The 18,956-nt window shown below is 32.0% G+C and overlaps 1 protein-coding gene across 1 annotated transcript; it reads left to right on the top strand.

Moving 5' to 3' along the window:
* Window positions 1-3,377: 3,377 nt before the first annotated feature.
* LOC127736476 (ras-related protein Rab-39B-like) lies at window positions 3,378-12,078 on the top strand. The gene is made up of 2 exons (XM_052247025.1): window positions 3,378-3,683; window positions 5,010-12,078. The coding sequence occupies exons 1-2, from the start codon at window positions 3,466-3,468 to the stop codon at window positions 5,437-5,439; spliced, it is 648 nt and encodes a 215-aa protein (XP_052102985.1). The 5' UTR covers window positions 3,378-3,465; the 3' UTR covers window positions 5,440-12,078.
* Window positions 12,079-18,956: the final 6,878 nt, after the last annotated feature.

Genomic DNA, 18,956 nt, shown 5'->3' on the forward strand with positions numbered 1-18,956 from the left:
TGTTTTTCAATTTAGGTAAGATTGATGTCAAATGATTTGTGTTTCTTTTTCGACACTTTGAAATTTTTTCATTTTTTCTCTTGGCATCGTCAAACTTTTTGTATGTGAACAGCTTCTGATACAACACTGAGCTAGATCATGAACTCAACTTGGCGGGAATATACACTATAGCTTGTTTGATCCCTAGAGATGTAGATTTTTTTCAAAAGCTAATATGATATAACTGATTCACATATGTGCCCCTAGAAAACTTGTTATTTTCTTGCTGATTTAAAATCCAAAATGCTCCTTAAAATAATTATATTACGGTACTTAAATGTTTAAAAGCAATATGTCAACTATATTTGGTGTATGGAATGATTGTTAGGTGTACATGTCTGTCTAACAGGTATCAACTTACCTCGACCTCATTTTCATGTTTCATTGGTCAATGTTAAGTTTTCCTGTTTAAGTCTGTTTCATAGATACCAGTACTATGAGCAATAGTTCAACTATATTTGGACAATGGTGTATGTAAATGATTCCAATGTTTACATTTCTGTCCGTCTTGGTTTATCTGACTGACCTCATTTTCATGGATCATTGATAACATAAAGTTTATGTGATACATGAAGTTCAACTTTGTCTTTAGGACTATCAACATAAATTCAATCACGGTAAAGCAGGCGAGACATTTTAGTGTGGGCACTCTTGTGTATGTAGCACAGCACAGCAGCAATTCCATTTTTTATGCCCCTGCAACTAAAAGTTGGGGGGCATATTGTTTTACCCCTGTCAGTCCGTCCATCCTTCCATCCGTCTGTCCTTCCGTCCATCCGTCCTTCTGTCCGTCCCATTATGGGTATATAGTTATTCTACATAACTCCTCCTGCAGTTTGAATGCTAGAAAGTTTTCACTTTGCTGGCTGTTTGTACATATATTGAAGGTGTGCATGTGGTCAGGGTTTTGAATTTTATTAGTATTTGCTCTTTTGGGAGATAGTTGAACTTTGTCATTTTGGAGTATATACTCCCATAAGAGGTGCATAGAGTTTCTGGATAACTCCTACAGTGAACTATAGACCTATGTGCTCCCATGCTCAAGTTTGTGTATTTTAAAATAACACTTTGCATCTGTGGGGGTAAAGTTGTGTCTCCCAGACACAATAATATCTCAAAGAAAGTCCTACATTGATTTTGTTATAATACAGATAATTAAGAGTGGAGTGCGGGGGCATCACTTCGTCTAGTTTATGAATGAATCTTCTCTAAATTGAAAATCTTTTTTAGTCTATTGTTATATTCTTATTGACCTTTACATGATATAGGAAAATATGCACATTAATCCACCAGCTTAGATAGCTACTATTTGATTTTTATGGTGGGGTAGGATGAAAAATTTTGTCCTGCATTTATTTTTTAGTTGTAACCTCTGTCTTGCATCCTGCATTTTTATTTTTCACTCTATTCGGTCCTGCCTTTTTTTTTATAAGTTCATTCTGACTTTTTTACATAAATTGTCATCCTGCCTTTTTTTTTATACTCAAACTCCTGTCCAGCCTTTTTTTTCAAATTTCATCCTAGCCCCCCCCCCCCCTAAAATTCAAATGGTAGCTATCTTAGAATAATTTGCCTAGAAAAGTAAATATTCTCCAACTTTGAGTACCATTATAAAAGCTTAATTATGAAATTATGAAAATGAAAATTACCTTAATGTCACCAAGCAATCATTTGCCTTCAATGTCATACAATTTTAATCAATATTAATATGCAATTCTAAGAGACCTGAGGGTAGGAATGCCGTTTACCATCAGGCGTCAAACGGTCATTTTTGGCTACCGTTAGCATCAAATTGGTTTCAAATTCTATCGTGATTCGTCAAAATATCCTTATCATGATTTGTGAGAGGTCTCAAATAATTATCCTTTATTTTTGGAAAAAATTGAACATAAATCGTCAAAATCAGTCAATTATTTTATAGGCAGAAATACATTTTGTCATCAGGGGCCGATTCAGGTGGGGGCGTGGTGAGCATGCGCCCCCTCTAGAATTTGCAAAGCATGGGTTGTCCTCAGCTTAATAAAGAATAATTTTACCTCAAAAATATTTTCCCCTCGCTCCGCTCGGCAAAAATTTAAGTTTGCACCCCCCCCCCCCCCCCCTTTACCTAAAATCCTGGATCTGTCACTGGTCATGCACCTAAAAATTACCTTTTATGTCAATTGGCAAGATTTGTTTACCATTATTCATCAATAAGGTACCCACATTACGACCCTCAGACATGGGTACGAAAAATAGAAGACCAATTTTTGAACAGAGAAAGTCATGCCCCAAAAAAACAGCCATTTACAGGTAAATTGTGATAAATGAAATTGAACAAATAATCGTATTAACATGTGGGCCCCTTGATCTATTAACTCTACACATTCGCACCCTTTTTATTGGTTTTGTGTTAAATAATTTGTCAATCGTTTTTTGGTTACTGTGTTGCTGTAAATATATTTTTTGTTCATTGTTTCAAAATGAAGTGATTTTCTTCATTGTTTTTACTCATACCAAGCTAAATACATGCTAACTACATTCAGAGTTTACATCAAAGCTAGTTAAAACAACAATCACGATTTTCAAACACATAACAATAACTCCTAAAAAAATATTCTGATCCCCAATTTGATGAACCAAAATATTGTGGTAAAGCAGAGGACAAAAAAAATTATTCTGAATCCACATTTTCCCTATACCTTATAGTGTTAAATTTTAAAAAAAAATAATTTGATTGATCGCGTCAAAAAAACTAAAAAAAAATATTCGCCCTTTGCACGAAAAAAAAATCTGACTCAGACAAAAAAATCATAAAACCATAAAACCCTTGAAGTTAAGTGGTTGCTACCTAAACTAACGGTATAATAGTCCCAGCTATTTTAAAAAACATTATTAAATATACAAGTTGGTAAGCAAAGACTGAACAAATTTTAAGTTTATATTCCCTGGCCGAGTATCCATAAAAACTATATGACTTTTTTCTCTCTTTTATATTATTACTTTTTTCGACCTTTTAAACATGATTGTAAAAATCTTTCATTTTCATCTGGGACTAAATTTAATATTCAATGTATTAGTCCCAGATTTTCATGAATCATGTTTTATATTTGGTAATATTTCACAAATCAACAGTTGTAGTTTAAATAATAATGAAAGATTGCTAGCCTACATTTAAAATAATTAAAGATTAGCTGATACAATTAAATTAACAATGAAAGAGACATCGATACTGAAATAATTTAAACCCCAGTTGGAGCCTCAATTTAACTTCCATAAAAAATGAGTTTTGATTGGTATAATTTCCTCGAAGAAGTCCAATCAAACACTATTTAACATCTGTCATTTTAAAAGAGAAACCGGAAGCTGATCAGAAAATGTAAACAAACTTATCTTATCTAGAATGTTAACTTGATTCTTTTAAAAACAAGTAATTCGCTAGAAAATATGGTAGAGCCAATATTCGATTTTCAGTTCAGAGTTATACTGATCGGAGACAGTACCGTTGGTAAATCGTCATTGTTGAAATACTTCACAGATGGGAAATTTTCAGACGCATGTGATCCAACTGTTGGGGTTGATTTTTATGCACGTTTGATTGAAGTGAATCCTGGTGTCCGGGTAAAACTACAGCTTTGGGATACTGCTGGACAAGAACGATTTAGGTAATTTATCAATTAAGAGTATGAAAGACGTTAGTAGGTTGGTGTTGCATAATGCGTAAATTGATGCAATAATTTATTCATCATGGCTGCATAATTTTGTGATGCAGTGCACATGGTCCATATGGATACTGCCATTATTTTGTTGTTAAATAACTGAATTATTATTTATTAGTTTTTTTTCAAAGAAGGAGTAAATCAATCTCTTTCTAAATAATAAATTTAAATTCCCATAGTAAAGTTTTTTATAGAGCTAGGCTGCTAGAGTAGAGCTTGTAAACTTCTTTAGCTTATTGGGTTAGAACACTGCAGAAAGCTTTCATACTTGGTATAAAACTAGATTAGTTTGTCAACATATATTCTCTTGGCCATACTTATACATGCTGTCAATTTTTATCGGAGAAATGGGACTTGGTCATATTTTTTTTTATCATTGTCACACAATAACACCTTGAACTGAACACAACTTCTCAGACCATTAGGATTGTGTCATTTTGTGTATTGGCCATAGTATTAATACTGGCATTTTGATTTGACAATTTTGCAGGACTAATTGAAATGTGACCAATTTTTAGTCTGGTAGCACAATGACACCTTGTGAATGCAACTCCTTTGAAACAGATTACTCCTTATTAAAACTGTATACATCTTTTTATAAATAGGAAAGCAAAAATAAAATTTTCAAAATTCAACCTCAGTCAAAGTTGACAAAGTTATCTGCATTTGGCTTTTGTTCCACAACTTCAGACAACAGTGTCAGTGAACCTGTTATATTTTTCTATCAAAGAAAAGAAGAAAAAACATGAAATAACCGTGCTATACATTACACGACAAATCATCCCTTAAAGCTAAATGATGTAAAGTGTATAAGAAATTAAGGCTGATCTATGTTTCAATTTGAAAAGAGGAAATTAAGACTCAATCTGACTCTGAAGTTTGCTACAAGTTTTCCAAACTGGCGAAAAAATATAGCAGCTTGGGATTTTTCTGGCTCCACCTTTTTTTGGGAGCCAGAGCAGCCCCTGTTTATGGCCTCAGTGATAATATTAAAAATGTTCCACATGCATTTGTTAAATGTTAAATAATAAAGGTTGTGATAAAAACTGTATTATTAACCAAGTATATATCATTTATAAATAATAATAAAAAAAAAAATTAAAGAAGCCAGGCAATTGGTTCTTGTGTTGGCTATGATATTTGTTTCCTAGTTTTCATTTATTAATGTAAATGTTTATTGTATTTAAAGAAGAACTTCAAAAGTACCAGTATGTAAAAAGGAAACATTGCCAAATGAAAAATGCTCATATACACTTATATGTTCACTTACAGGTCCATTACAAGATCTTACTATAGGAATTCAGTGGGGATTTTAATCGTATTTGACATAACTAAAAGAAAAAGCTTTGAGAATATTACTCAATGGTTAAAAGAGTCAAGGGAACAGACAGAACCACATAAAGGTGTGTACTTAATTGTTGGTCACAAATCTGATAGAGATGATGAACGACAAGTCACAACTAGAGAAGGTAAAATGTTTGCGGAGAGTAATGGACTAAGATATATTGAGACATCTGCTAGAAATGGACAGAATGTGGAGGAAGCGTTTCTTTTATTAGCCCGTGAAATACATAAACTGATACAAGATGACAAATTACATGTAGAAGAAGGTTGGGATGGTGTGAAACACGGATTTTCTAGACCACCGAAAGAACCATTCCATGTCGTAGAGGGTGAACCAGAAGGGAGTGGTTGCTGTTAATAAAAATAATATATAGGTGTAGAATAGAAATCTGATTTATTTTACCAATTGTTAAAAATATTGTAAAACTACAGCAATGTGATCGATAATTTCGTGCACAGCCAGTCAAATCATAACAATGTGTAGTTTAAGTTCAATGTGCCTATATGAAAGCGACATCAACTCATAGTTATTAAAACGAAAACAAAGTGAACAAGTGAAAAACGAAATAATGATGTCTGTCAGAAATACCATTTCCTTTTATTTATCCCAAATGTTATTGTACAAAAATGTTGTACATGTACATGGTATACAAATTAAAAAAAAACTGTTATCAAACTCTGAAGGTCACTTTGGAAAGAAATATTTTCAAGTATAATTTATCCATGAAGAATTAATACTGAAAACCTGTTTGAGAGGGAACACATTTTGCTCGAAGAACAGAGACTTGATATGATAAGTGGCATTTTTTAACTTCTTTTGAATTAAATGATTATTTTTACTGAATTCCTACATTCTAATAAAAAACAGGAACAACATTTTCCTCAGAAATTTTTAGAACTTTTTGTCGAGCCTTCGACTTTTGTCGAAAAAGCGAGACATAGCGATCCTACATTCCGTTGGCGTCGGCGGCGGCGGCGTCCACAAATATTCACTCTGTGGTTAAAGTTTTTGAAATTTTAATAACTTTCTTAAACTATCCTGGATTTCTACCAAACTTGGACAGAAGCTTGTTTATGATCATAAGATAATATTCAAAAGTAAATTTTGTAAAAAAAAAATTCCATTTTTTCCGTATTTTACTTATAAATGGACTTAGTTTTTCTGCCAGGAAACATTACATTCACTCTGTGGTTAAAGTTTTTGAAATTTTAATAACTTTCTTAAACTATCCTGGATTTCTACCAAACTTGGAAAGAAGCTTGTTTATGATCATAAGATAGTATCCAGAAGTAAATTTTGTAAAAAAAAATTCCATTTTTTCCGTATTTTACTTATAAATGGACTTAGTTTTTCTGCCAGTTAACATTACATTCACTCTGTGGTTAAAGATTTTAAAATTTTAACAACTTTCTTAAACTATCCTGGATTTGTACCAAACTTGGACAGAAGCTTGTTTATGATTAAAAGCTAGTATCCAGAAGTAAATTTTGTAAAAAAAAAAATCCATTTTTTCCGTATTTTACTTATAAATGGACTTAGTTTTTCTGCCAGTTAACATTACATTCACTCTGTGGTTAAAGTTTTTAAAATTTGAACAACTTTCTTAAACTATCCTGGATTTGTACCAAACTTAGACAGAAGCTTGTTTATGATTAAAAGCTAGTATCTAGAAGGAAATTTTGTTCCATTTTTTCCGTATTTTACTTATAAATGGACTTAGTTTTTCTTCCAGTTAACATTACATACAGTCTGCAGTTTAAGTTTTTAAAACATTTATTAGATTCATAAACTATCCTGGATTTTTACCAAACTTGGACAGAAGCTACTTACAATCAAAAGATAGTATAGAGAGGAATATATTTATTAATTTTTTTCCTCATTTTTGCTGAGCCTGTGATTAACAGCAAAAAGTAGGCGAGACACTGGGTTCCGCGGAACCCTTACGATTTTTTTTTTAATATAAATATTATTATTACATTTTCAGGCAAAAAGATTATAGTTCATAAAAAATGTTCTCTGATTTTATTTCTCCAAGTTGACAAACTTTGAAAAGCTTTCAGTCTTGTAAAGTTTACTCTCAACTGAAATGAAAGGCCCAATTTTAAACAAAATAGGAAAACATTTACATTTTGAAAAATGCACCTGATTGTTCCTTGTCTATGCTTTGATCAGATTTAACTTCACACTATACATGCAGATCAAAGCAAAAATGTACTTAATAGTTGTCATGTTAATGTTGTCAATATTTAAAAAAAATATGTTATAAATCACAATCTTATTAAGAAATATTCATTGTTTGCATTTCTAAACTGCTTTTATCTATATAATTTGAAGTCAAATATTGATTTAAATGTTCTGATTGTTGAGCAACCTTTAAATAAAACCATTTGACCAATATACACATTAACCTGTAAATGTAGCTGATTTTTATTATCATTTAGTAGTGCTATTTTGTCTCAATATTTATATATATTTAAGAATTACATATTATGTTTTAAATTATTATCCATTTATGGGAATGAACTGCTACTTTTTTTTTTTTTTTTGTATATTAGTGTATGTAATTGCAGAATAATTGTACCAGTGAAATTCCAACGGATGAAAGATATCAGAGTAAGAAATAACTGCAATTAACTTAAATTGTTTGATGAAGTGTAGCAATCTGTATATGATACATTGTTTGTTGTTAGAGAATCACCTTTGTTAAATAACCTTTGTTATTTAGTTGTGTCTTATGTAGGTAGGAAAGTTTTGTTTTCATATCATTTTATTATAATTCAGGGCATTTTTATAGCGCTGATGATCGTTTCGTTTGCATTTGAAAGAAAGTTTGATATGATTAAAATATTTTGAAGCAAAGAAATAAGATTAGCTGATGTAAATTATTGACAAGGAAAATTTTTTTATGATGGAGAGATTTAAAAAAAATTTAAAATATGGTTAACATTGTTATACAGTTTAATCCAGAATTTTTTAAACACCCGGTTTATAACATTATAAAAGTGGAACCCTTTGCATGTTAGATTCAGGTCTTTTAAATGTAGATTATAAATTTATGGTTATAATTTACATGCATACATACGTGTATACATAATTTTGTGATCCTGTTCATCAAGAAAAATATTTTCTAATTCCATATTTATTCAATATTCTATAAGTTTTTGTGTTTGTCTTCTTCAAGGGTGGAAAAGGGGGGGTCTGAACATGGAAACACGTGAAATTAAAATCGCAAAAACATTGCATGGAAAATAAAAATCAGGGAAAACGAAGCAGAGAAATAAAATTGTAAATATTAAGGAAAAAGTACTAGAAGTTATTTCTCAGCCGTTCTTGGAGATCATGCAGTCATTATTAATGGACATCAAAGTATAATAATGCATTCAACAATGTGTTTTGAATTTTCCTCCATTTCAACTTATTGATACTGTTATTTAAGTACTTATAGGCTATTAATGAAGAGAGCAATTAATATCCTGGGAACAGGTGAGTTCATCATTAATACATAATTTAAAACAATATCTGGGCTGACTTTGAATTTGTCCCAGTTTACTTTTTAATCAAATGTGGGACAAACAGGAGAAAGTAAGAGTACTGACATGAAACACGGAAAATAAATAAGGAGAAACACGAAGCACGCTCATCGACCCAAACACGAGAAAACGAGAAATAAAACATCAATACACGAATACACGTAAAATAAAACGGCCTAAAACGTTGCAAGAAAATAACCCTTTACCACCCTCCTCTTTATATTTTTAATTATTCAAAATATGTATTTTTCAAAGTCCTTTATCATTGTTTTTTGTGTACTAACATACTGAAATGATCTATACCATTCAAACTTAGTTCAACTACCCAATGTGCAGTTTTTACCCCAAACTTACTTATAGCCAATTCACTGCTGATTTTTTTGTTATCTCATCCATGTGTACTGGTAATATCAATGGAGATGAGAAAAAAGTACAAATTTTCCTGTGTCATAGTAAAAGTTGAAGGTTAAGTTTTCTGAATGCATGAATATACAATGCTTTAGTTTTAAGTGTGTGTAGTGTTCACTGTTTATATATGCCTCATTTTTGTTTGGCAGAACACCTGTCTCTGTGCATTTAACGTCTCATTCATGAATTGTCGTCCAGATTTAGAAATCCTCTTTCAACAATTGGTTCCATATCCTTTACATGTTATTTCAATATACATGTATATTAAAATAAGTATTCACTAAAAATGAATGAAGGGAGAATTTGAGACTCTCTGCTTAATTATGATCCAGTGAATTCAAAATTTCCACAATATTCCATGTTCAGGTTTTCTATATATATAAAGGTAAAATAACTAATTTTGTTAGACTGTCGACACAAGTTGATATTTGAGAAGTCTTGTGTTTTGATTTTGGTGAACAGAAAAATCAGAAGTTGGTAACTATTTTGATTTGGGGAGGGGCCTTATATAAATATAACAAATATTACATTAATAATAATATTACATTAATAATAATACATGCAATTGTTGGCACAGTCATATTTTTGCTTACAGGCAAGACATTTTCTTTGCTTACAGATTTTATGATTATTGTTTAAGCATAATACTCATGGGCTTTGGTGCAATTTGTTCTATATATTTTAGTTTCTGCTTTAATTATTGTATCAAGTATACATGTACTACTTCATATAAGTTATATGGAATTGAAGAAATGTGTGAGTGTGTATGTTTGTGTGAAATGAGGTTAATTTAATGAAAAAAATTCCTCATTAAGGTCAAAAGATTATTGTTATATGTATATATCTTTGGTAAGACCCTTAGAGTAATTTCTTACTTCATCAGTGAATAAAAGAATGTTTTACTAAAATAAAAGCTAATTCAGAATCAGACAAATGTTAAGAGCAAAGATACTATAATTATTTTGTTGATAATCTGGCATAATTAATTAACACCATATTCTTTTTGTTCCAATGTAATTATTTGTCCTTCTATATCTTTGAAAGTCCAATTGGTCTTTCAATCAAGAGAACTCTATAATGATATATTTATACATTTAACCATAAAAATAAGCACTAGAATTATATATTACATATAAGTATATTGAGCTCAAAGGATGGATCAAATCTAAATTAATAGGAAGATAAAATACCGGTTCATTGACTTGACTTTTATGACTTACAATTTTAGCATGTTTATTATTGATTGATATATATCAATTGAATTTTGACTACATGTATTATTTTATTGTTCAAAATTTTATAATTTATATGAGGCTGACCATTCTTATTTATTCATCATATTAATTTAGAATCAAATGAATTGGATATCCAACTACTTAAAACATTAAAGTACTATATCATATGTTTTACTGGTATACTTTTTTTTCTATATATTCATATATATAATATATCCCATATATTTATATTTAGTTAAAAAAGTTTATTATTACTATATCTTTAAGTGATGTTTGCATCCACATAGATGTCTATATGATTATTGATTTTTGCAGTAGCCTATTTATGTTATATGAAAAAGGTTGATGTTTCAGGAATATTTGGAGTTTAAAATATCAATTGCTAGATGGACAAAACAATTGGTTATGTATATTTTGTTGAGGACTTGCAATTATTGTTTTTTTCTAGCCTCAAAACCAACGAAATTGCACTTAAATGTTTTGATTAGCATGAAAAATGCTGCATTTCTAATGTTGCCAATGATTCAATGTTAATAGTATTATGCCTCATGTATCTGATAACATTGGTAAGCGCCATATGTGATTTTTTGGCAATTATTGTGTGGTTCTGTCCTATAATATTCATGAAATATTTGCTACTGGATATTAATTAGCATGCCAAAAATATTTTTCTTGTAAAGTTATACAAATAAGGACATTTTATGTATTATATTTATTGAAATATTGATTGATTGATTGGTGTTTAATGCCACTTTCAGCACTATTGCGCTATTTCGTGGTGGTCAGTTTTTGTTAGTGGAGAAAGCCAGAGTGCAGGAGAGAACCAGACCTTCGGTAGATTAACTGACAATCCTAGTCAATTAAGATTGGAGTCAAACGCACCTGCCATATGTGGGATTCAAATCCACAACCTTAGTGTTGACAGGCTAGTGATACAGTAGTTGGCCTAGTAGCCAATGACAAGACTGGAAAAACTGCCCAAAAAATCAAGAACATTTACAAAAATTTGGTATTTGCTTTGCTTTTAGTTTCATTAGAAACCCTGGTGACATTATTTATTTATTACTATTAAAGTTTTATGAAAGTTTTATAACTTAGTATAGTAGTAATTTTAGTTTTATACAAAGATAAAACTATTAACCTACCCATGTATTGTATTTTATATATCCAAAATAATCCAACAGTTTCCCACCTATCCATTAGTTCATGTGTTAGATAAAACTTACGGACAATATCACCAAAAGTCAACGAATGCAAGTTGTCTTTGCCTATAACATTCAATTATGGATGCATCATATTAAGTTACAGGCAAGTGTTTAAACTTGTCTGCAAATGACCTATATTTAAGGAATGACTGTCTATGAAGAAATAACATAAAAAATGTGGTGCACACTGAATAACCTGCGTAGCAGATTATTTAAAAGTGTGCACCACAATTTTTAGGTTATTTCGAATAGAAAGAAAAAATATTACAGCCATTCCTTATAACTTAATTCTAAATTCCATCTTTAAGGAGTAAATCATGAAAAAACGTTGACGTCATGCTCACATGACAAAATTAGGTCTATGAGCTGATAGACAAACATTTCACCAATCAGAAGACATGTTACATCCAAAATTAAATTATTTGAATATAAAGCTTTATAATTGTTGTTATTACTGCCATTTTATATGTTCTTTGTGATATGAATTTATTTTTAAATGGCTTACAAAATCTGAAAGCCAGTATTTATGAATCGCCTGGATTCAATTTTGGTTGTATTAATGTACAAGTATAAATGTATGCTAAATATGTGTGCAATAAATCAGTATTAAGATTTGAATGTGTTTTTTTGTTTTGTTTCTATAAATTGTGCATGAAACTCTAGTTGTCATGTGGTGTTTTTTTTTTTTATATAAATATTTTCTTGTTGATTTATTCAAAGGGCAGTAAACCTCAACTGGACATTATTATTCTGTTAAACCTTTTTGTGGTCTAATACTCAGGTGTAGGGAAGGACCTCAAAGGAATATAAGTTGTAACTTCAGGACCCTGCAGCATACTGGAATGTCCTAGATTCTACCTGCATATTCCAGTATACAAAACCCTGGAGTAATATATGCAACTACCATCAATTTTTTGTCGAGCCTGCGACTTTTGTCGCAGAAAGCTCGACATAGGGATAGTGATACGGCTACGGTGGCGGCGTTATTTAACTTCTTAAAAGCTTTATATTTTAGAAGGTGGAAGATCTGGATGCTTCATACTTTGTATATGGATGCCTCATGTTATGAAGTTTCCGTCAGTCACATGTCCAATGTCCTTGACCTCATTTTCATGGTTCAGTGACTACTTGAAAAAAAAGTTAAGATTTTTTGTAATGTTAAATTCTCTCTTATTATAAGTAATAGGATAACTATATTTGGTATGTGCGTACCTAACAAGGTCCTCATGCCCGTCAGACAGTTTTCATTTGACCTCAACCTCATTTCATGGATCAGTAAACAAGGTTAAGTTTTGGTGGTAAAGTCCATATCTCAGATACTATAAGCAATAGGTCTCGTATATTCCGTGAATGGAAGGACTGTAAGGTGTACATGTCCAACTGGCAGGTGTCATCTGACCTTGGCCTCATTTTCATGGAACAGTGGTTATAGTTAAGTTTTTTTGTTTTGGTCTGTTTTTCTTATACTGTATGCAATAGGTCTACTATATTTGGTGTATGGAATGATTGTAAGGTGTACATGTCTAGCTGGCAGGTGTCATCTGACCTTGACCTCATTTTCATGGTTCAGTGGTTATAGTTAAGTTTTTGTATTTTGGTCTGTTTTTTCTTATACTGTATGCAATAGGTCTACTATATTTGGTGTATGAAATGATTGTAAGGTATACATGTCTAGCGGGCAGGTGTCATCTGACCTTGACCTCATTTTCATGGTTCAGTGGTTATAGTTAAGTTTTTGTGTTTTGGTCTGTTTTTCTTATACTGTATGCAATAGGTCTTCTATATTTGGTGTATGGAATGATTGTAAGGTGTACATGTCTAGCTGGCAGGTGTCATCTGACCTTGACCTCATTTTCATGGTTCAGTGGTCAAAGTTAAGTTTTTGAGTTTTGGTCTTTTTTTCTAATACTATATGCAATAGTTCAACTATATTTGGTGTATGGAAATATTTTATGATCTAAATGTCAGTCACGCAGGTTTTATGTGACCTTGACCTCATTTTCAAGGTTCATTGCTCAGTGTTAAGTTTTTGTGTTTTGGTCTGATTTTCTTAAACTATAAGCAATAGGTCAACTATATTTGTTGTATGGAAGAATTGTTAGCTGTACATGCCTACCTAGCATGGTTCATCTGACCTTGACCTCATTTTCATGGTTCATTGGTCAATATTTAGTTTACTTGGTTAATGTTAAGTTTATGTGACAGTTGTAATAAAGCTTTATATTTAGGACTATCAACATAATATCAATGATAAGTAAAGAAGGCGAGACATTTCTGCATGTGCACTCTTGTGTTATTCTAAATGAATTACACCCGACTAATTATCCTATAAAGATAAGAATTATCAATTAGGGCTTGTAGCAGTTATGTTCACAAGGTTTTGTGTATAAAACAAGGTTCCAACTCTTTTGCAACTTACTTCCATCTATTTTAAAGTATAGTTTCTTCAGACCAAGATGAAGGCTTTAATACATTAAAGTTGTGAACAGTTACAGAAATATCACTTTCTTACAAATACCTCCAAGACTCAGTTATTGTCAGTAACTTAGTGAAGATAGACTGATATATTATTTTAATTGTTTATTATATTTATTTCATTATAGAATAACCAATATTTTCCTGATGTGTCATTTATAACAATTCCAATTTCAATTCTGCATGGCTCCTCATAGTCAAGGATAACCACAATTCAGCTAAATGTCCTGTTAACTTGGTTAAAGACCAATTTTTTCCCCGTAAGAAGGTTCCCAGAGTTGTTTTCTCGCTATTTTGTTGGGACTTAAAAATGGAGACGTTTTTCTAACTTTCAAACACCCCAATAGTAGTAGTGTCAAATTCAATTCAGAAGACATGAACCAAGATCGATGAATGTAATAGTGTGCTCTGTTTTGGCATTGAAGTAATTATACAAAAAGTGTAAAACAAAGAAAATTGGTTGGAAGAAATCGCTGTGTTAGTGACAGTTTTTCTTTGTTCTTTCCTAACTCAATTTTAAAAAAACAATCCGGTTTAAAGCTTTGACCATTTGATTTTCAGGAATAATCTTAAACTGCACAAGAATTTGTTAATGTTTGTCTGGTATATGATCGAAAAGGACATCTTGGCTATCAAATTTTTTGAAAGTAACCAAACTGGATTATTTTTGTATGTAAAAGATATTGCAGAGTTCTAATAATCTTTTTTCCCTGGTGGTCCTTAAAAATCTGCTGGTCCTAATTATTTATTTCTATTACAAAATTTTGATGGTCAAATCCTTCGGACCACCACGTTTCCAGAATCTTGAATTGCATATGTATACAAGGAATACAAGTTCATGACCTTTTCACAGACGGTTTATGACTAAATCCGTTGGTTGTGTACTGATTGATACTTTAGTCTGGGAGATCAAGATTTATTTGTCAGTTGTAATTGGCTTTGAACAAACTTTAGGTAACTGCAAATACTCTTTATTTCAGTGCTTTGTGTCTATTGTCTTAATGTCAGTTGTTTTTTTGTGTCTCGTACCGACCTTTTGAGTTCATCCAACTGCAACTGATTTTTATACGACCGCAAAAATTAAAAAAATTTTGGTCGTATATTGGTATGATGTTGGCGTCGTCGTCGTCCGATGACACATTGGTTTTCGCACTCTAACTTTAGTTTAAGTGAATGGATCTCTATGAAATTTTACCATAAGGTTTAATACCACTAAAGGAAGGTTGGGATTGATTTTGGGGGTTATGGTACCAACAGTTAAGGAATAAGGGGCCAAAAAGGTGCCAAAAATAAGCATTTTTGTAACTAACCGACATAACTTGTGTGTTAGTGTATGGATCTCTCTGACATTGTACCACAAGGTTCCATATCACAAAGGGAATGCTGGGATTGATTTTGGGGGTAATTGCCTCCAAAGTTTAGGAATTAGGGGCCAAAAAAGGGGCAAAAAACAAGCATTTTTCTAGTTTCAATTAATAACTTGTGTGTTAGTGTATGGATCTTTCTGAAATTGTACTACAAGGTTCCATATCACAAAGGGAAAGCTGGAATTGAGTTTGGGGGTAATTGCCCAAAACGATTAGGAATAAGGGGCCAAAAATAAGCATTTTTCTAGTTTCCAGACAATAACTTGTGTTCAAGTGTATGGATCTCTCTGAAATTGTACTGCAAGGTACCATACCACAAAGGGAAGGCTGGGATTGATTTTGGGGGTAATTGCCTCAAAAATTTTAGGAATTAGGGGCCAAAAAGGGGCAAAAAACAATCATTTTTCTAGTTTCAGGACAATAACTTGTGTGTAAGTGTATGGATCTTTATGAAATTGTACTACAAGGTTCCATATCACAAAGGGAAAGCTGGGTTTGAGTTTGGGGGTAATTGCCCTAAATGTTTATGAATTTAGGGCCAAAAGGGGCCTAAAAACAAGCACTTTCTAGTTTCCAGACAATAACTTGTGTTCAAGTGTATGGATCTCTCTGAAATTTTACTGCAAGGTACCATACCACAAAGGGAAGGTTGGGATTGATTTTGGGGGTAATTGCCTCAAGTTTTTGATTTTGGGGGTAATTGCCTCAAAATTTTAGGAATTAGGGGCCAAAAGGGGCAAAAAACAAGCATTTTTCTAGTTTCAGGACAATAACTTGTGTGTAAGTGTATGGATCTTTATGAAATTGTACTACAAGGTTCCATATCACAAAAGGAAAGCTTGGTTTGAGTTTGGGGGTAATTGCCCTAAAAATTTAGGAATTTGGGGCCAAAAAAGGGCCTAAAAACAAGCATTTTTCTAGTTTCCAGACAATAACTTGTGTTCAAGTGTATGGATCTCTCTGAAATTGTACTACAAGGTACCATACCACAAAGGGAAGGCTGGGATTGAGTTTGGGAGTGATGAATCATAAGGGGGTTCAAAAAATTTGGGGGAGGGATTTTTTTTTTCTTTAAAATTTTCCATTTTTAATTGGTTATTTCTGATTTATATATAAAAGCAAATAATAATATGGTTTGAATAGGCAAATTAAAAAATTTTAAGTTCTTAGACCACATTCATTCTGTGTCAGAAACCTATGCTGTGTCAAATATTTAATCACAATCCAAATTCACTGGTGTATCAAACTTGAATGTTGTGTCCATACTTGCCCCAACTGTTCAGGATTCGACCTCCGCGTCGTATCAAGCTGCGCCCAGCGGAGCATTTTATTACAGTTTGTATCTCGTATCTTGAATCTTGTTACACCACTGTCCCAGTTTAAGGGAGGGCTGAGCGCTCATAAACATGTTTAACCCTGCCACATTCTTTGTGTGTCTGTTCCAAGTCAAGAGCCTGCAGTTCAGTCTGTCAACTCATATTTGATTTTTTGTAAATTGTTTTTTTATATCTAATTAGGCCGTTGGATTTTTCGTTCTAATTGTTTCACATTGTTCCTGCTGGGGCCTTTTATAGCCGAATATACGGTATGAATTTTTTTCATTGTAGAAAGCCAGTGGATAGTTGCCTCATTGGCAATCATACCACATCTCCTTATTTTTAGTATAATATACCTGACTTTTAAAAAATAGCAATACTTAGTAAACAATTTCCATGGAAATGAGATGTGCCAATGCTAATTCAACTGCATACCAAATACCATTGACTTATCATAAGTCGTTCCCTTTAAATAAACCTAAACACTAACATTTACTTGTAAACTATGTAAAAGTTTTAAAGTCAATGAACCATGATAAGGGGTTGGGGCTATATAATCTCCATGGAAATGAGACTTGCAAATGCCAATACATTTGCATACCAAATATCATTGACTTAACATAAGTGGTTCATCTTATACTGATCTAATCACAAACTAAGTAAAAGTTTCAATTTCAATAGACCATGACTGAGGGGTGGGGCCAAATATTCTCTAAGGAAATGAGATGTGCTTATGCTTGTACAACTGTATACCAAATAGCATTGGATATACCACTAATGGTTCCCCTTTAAAAACTGACCTAATCACAAACTAATACATGTAAACTAAGCAAAAGTTTCCTTACTGTTATTGTCCGTGTAGTTCTTATATTTATCCAACTTATCGTCCCTACATGGATGTCCTATTAAGGTTGCCATACCATAAAAACGTTTATCACACAGCTTACATTCTATTATATCTGCATTCATAAATTTATTAATGTCACTTAAACTAAACGACCCCATGTTTGTTATGTGCCATCTGCCGTCTTAACAACCTATTTAAAAGGAAGAGGTAGAAGAGAGACAGAAGAACTTCCCAATGCAAAAAAACAGAAATGGACCTCTCCTGGCTCACTCCCGAAGATCAATACAACACACCCCTGTAAATTCAGAAACTATTGCGAGGTTTTTATTAATGCGAATAATGCAACTTGGTTGTATCACAATAATAAGAACTCGCGTTATGATTTTCCGTACATACCGTATGTATATGTATGCAGATTTTCCTGGAATTGCAATAATTAATCTCGTATTTTTTCCTTTCTATAAAATCACAATAACAAATGCACACAATAATTTCTAATTTACAGTACAGATTTGTGGAAGGCAAAAGTTTAAATCTGAAATAGTTTTAATGACTTAAAATTGCAAATTCCACAGTAATAGACCAAGCAACATGCAGCTTTCGATTTTAAATGTAAACTGGATGTATTCATTTGATTGTAAACTATGAAATGAATTCTGAATTATGATATGAATTTTCTTCAGACTATCAAGTTGCAGTTAATATTTGAGTATTTACTCTTAAACTACTATTTTAAAAGTGATTCATTATGATCGATAGTTGTTGTTATTTAACATTTAATTAAGTTCTGTTTTACAATTAACAGTGTACCCTAGTACTTGTTTGAAAAGGGGGATGCTTATTGCGTCAATCAATAAAAGCATGTGTTTGACTTGTGAAACTTTTTTATTCTATTTTTTAATCTAAATTTATTTTCATCAGCATTTGCTGAAAAGTAATTATATATTGCAATTAATCGTTTCTCTTGATCAAGTGTTTTCCTGTCAGTTGTCCCGAACTACCTGTACAAGTGATAAGCGATCGTTAGCAGGATATCCCTCAGGGCTAAAATAGTAATCAGAAGGACCCTCTAGATTATAATAGGTTATGCAATAACAAACAATTGATTATAATTGCTAACAAAAATGGCGGTAGCTAGCGAAACAAATCAAATTTTGACTACACCTTTCAATCATAGCACACTTATTTAACAATGGCAGAATTTAATTTAACGATGGCAGGGATCATTTGACCATGGTGGATGATAATTTAACGATGTCGGTGAGCAATCATTAAACAGGTCACGGAGATCCCTGGACAGATAGCATGTGCATCAGCAAGGGACATTAGAACGCTGTCCTTTTGTTTAATATGTTTTATTGCAATAATTGGCACTTGCTCTTTGGTGCCAACTAACCGTGTAAGGTCTACAGAATAAAGTTTCCTAGATCCTGGTATTTGGGTATACATTTCCTCTATGACTAATATCCATGGTTGAATAAAAATAACATC

This window comes from Mytilus californianus, unplaced genomic scaffold (genome assembly GCF_021869535.1).
Source record: "Mytilus californianus isolate M0D057914Y unplaced genomic scaffold, xbMytCali1.0.p SCAF_31, whole genome shotgun sequence".
NCBI lineage: Eukaryota > Metazoa > Mollusca > Bivalvia > Mytilida > Mytilidae > Mytilus > Mytilus californianus.

Bases quoted from the DNA above. Each gene is read 5' to 3' on its own strand.
- LOC127736476 (XM_052247025.1), top strand. From the start codon at position 3,466: ATGGTAGAGCCAATATTCGATTTTCAGTTCAGAGTTATACTGATCGGA. The intron at 3,684-5,009 runs GTAATTTATCAA...GTTCACTTACAG, and splicing joins GCTGGACAAGAACGATTTAG to GTCCATTACAAGATCTTACT.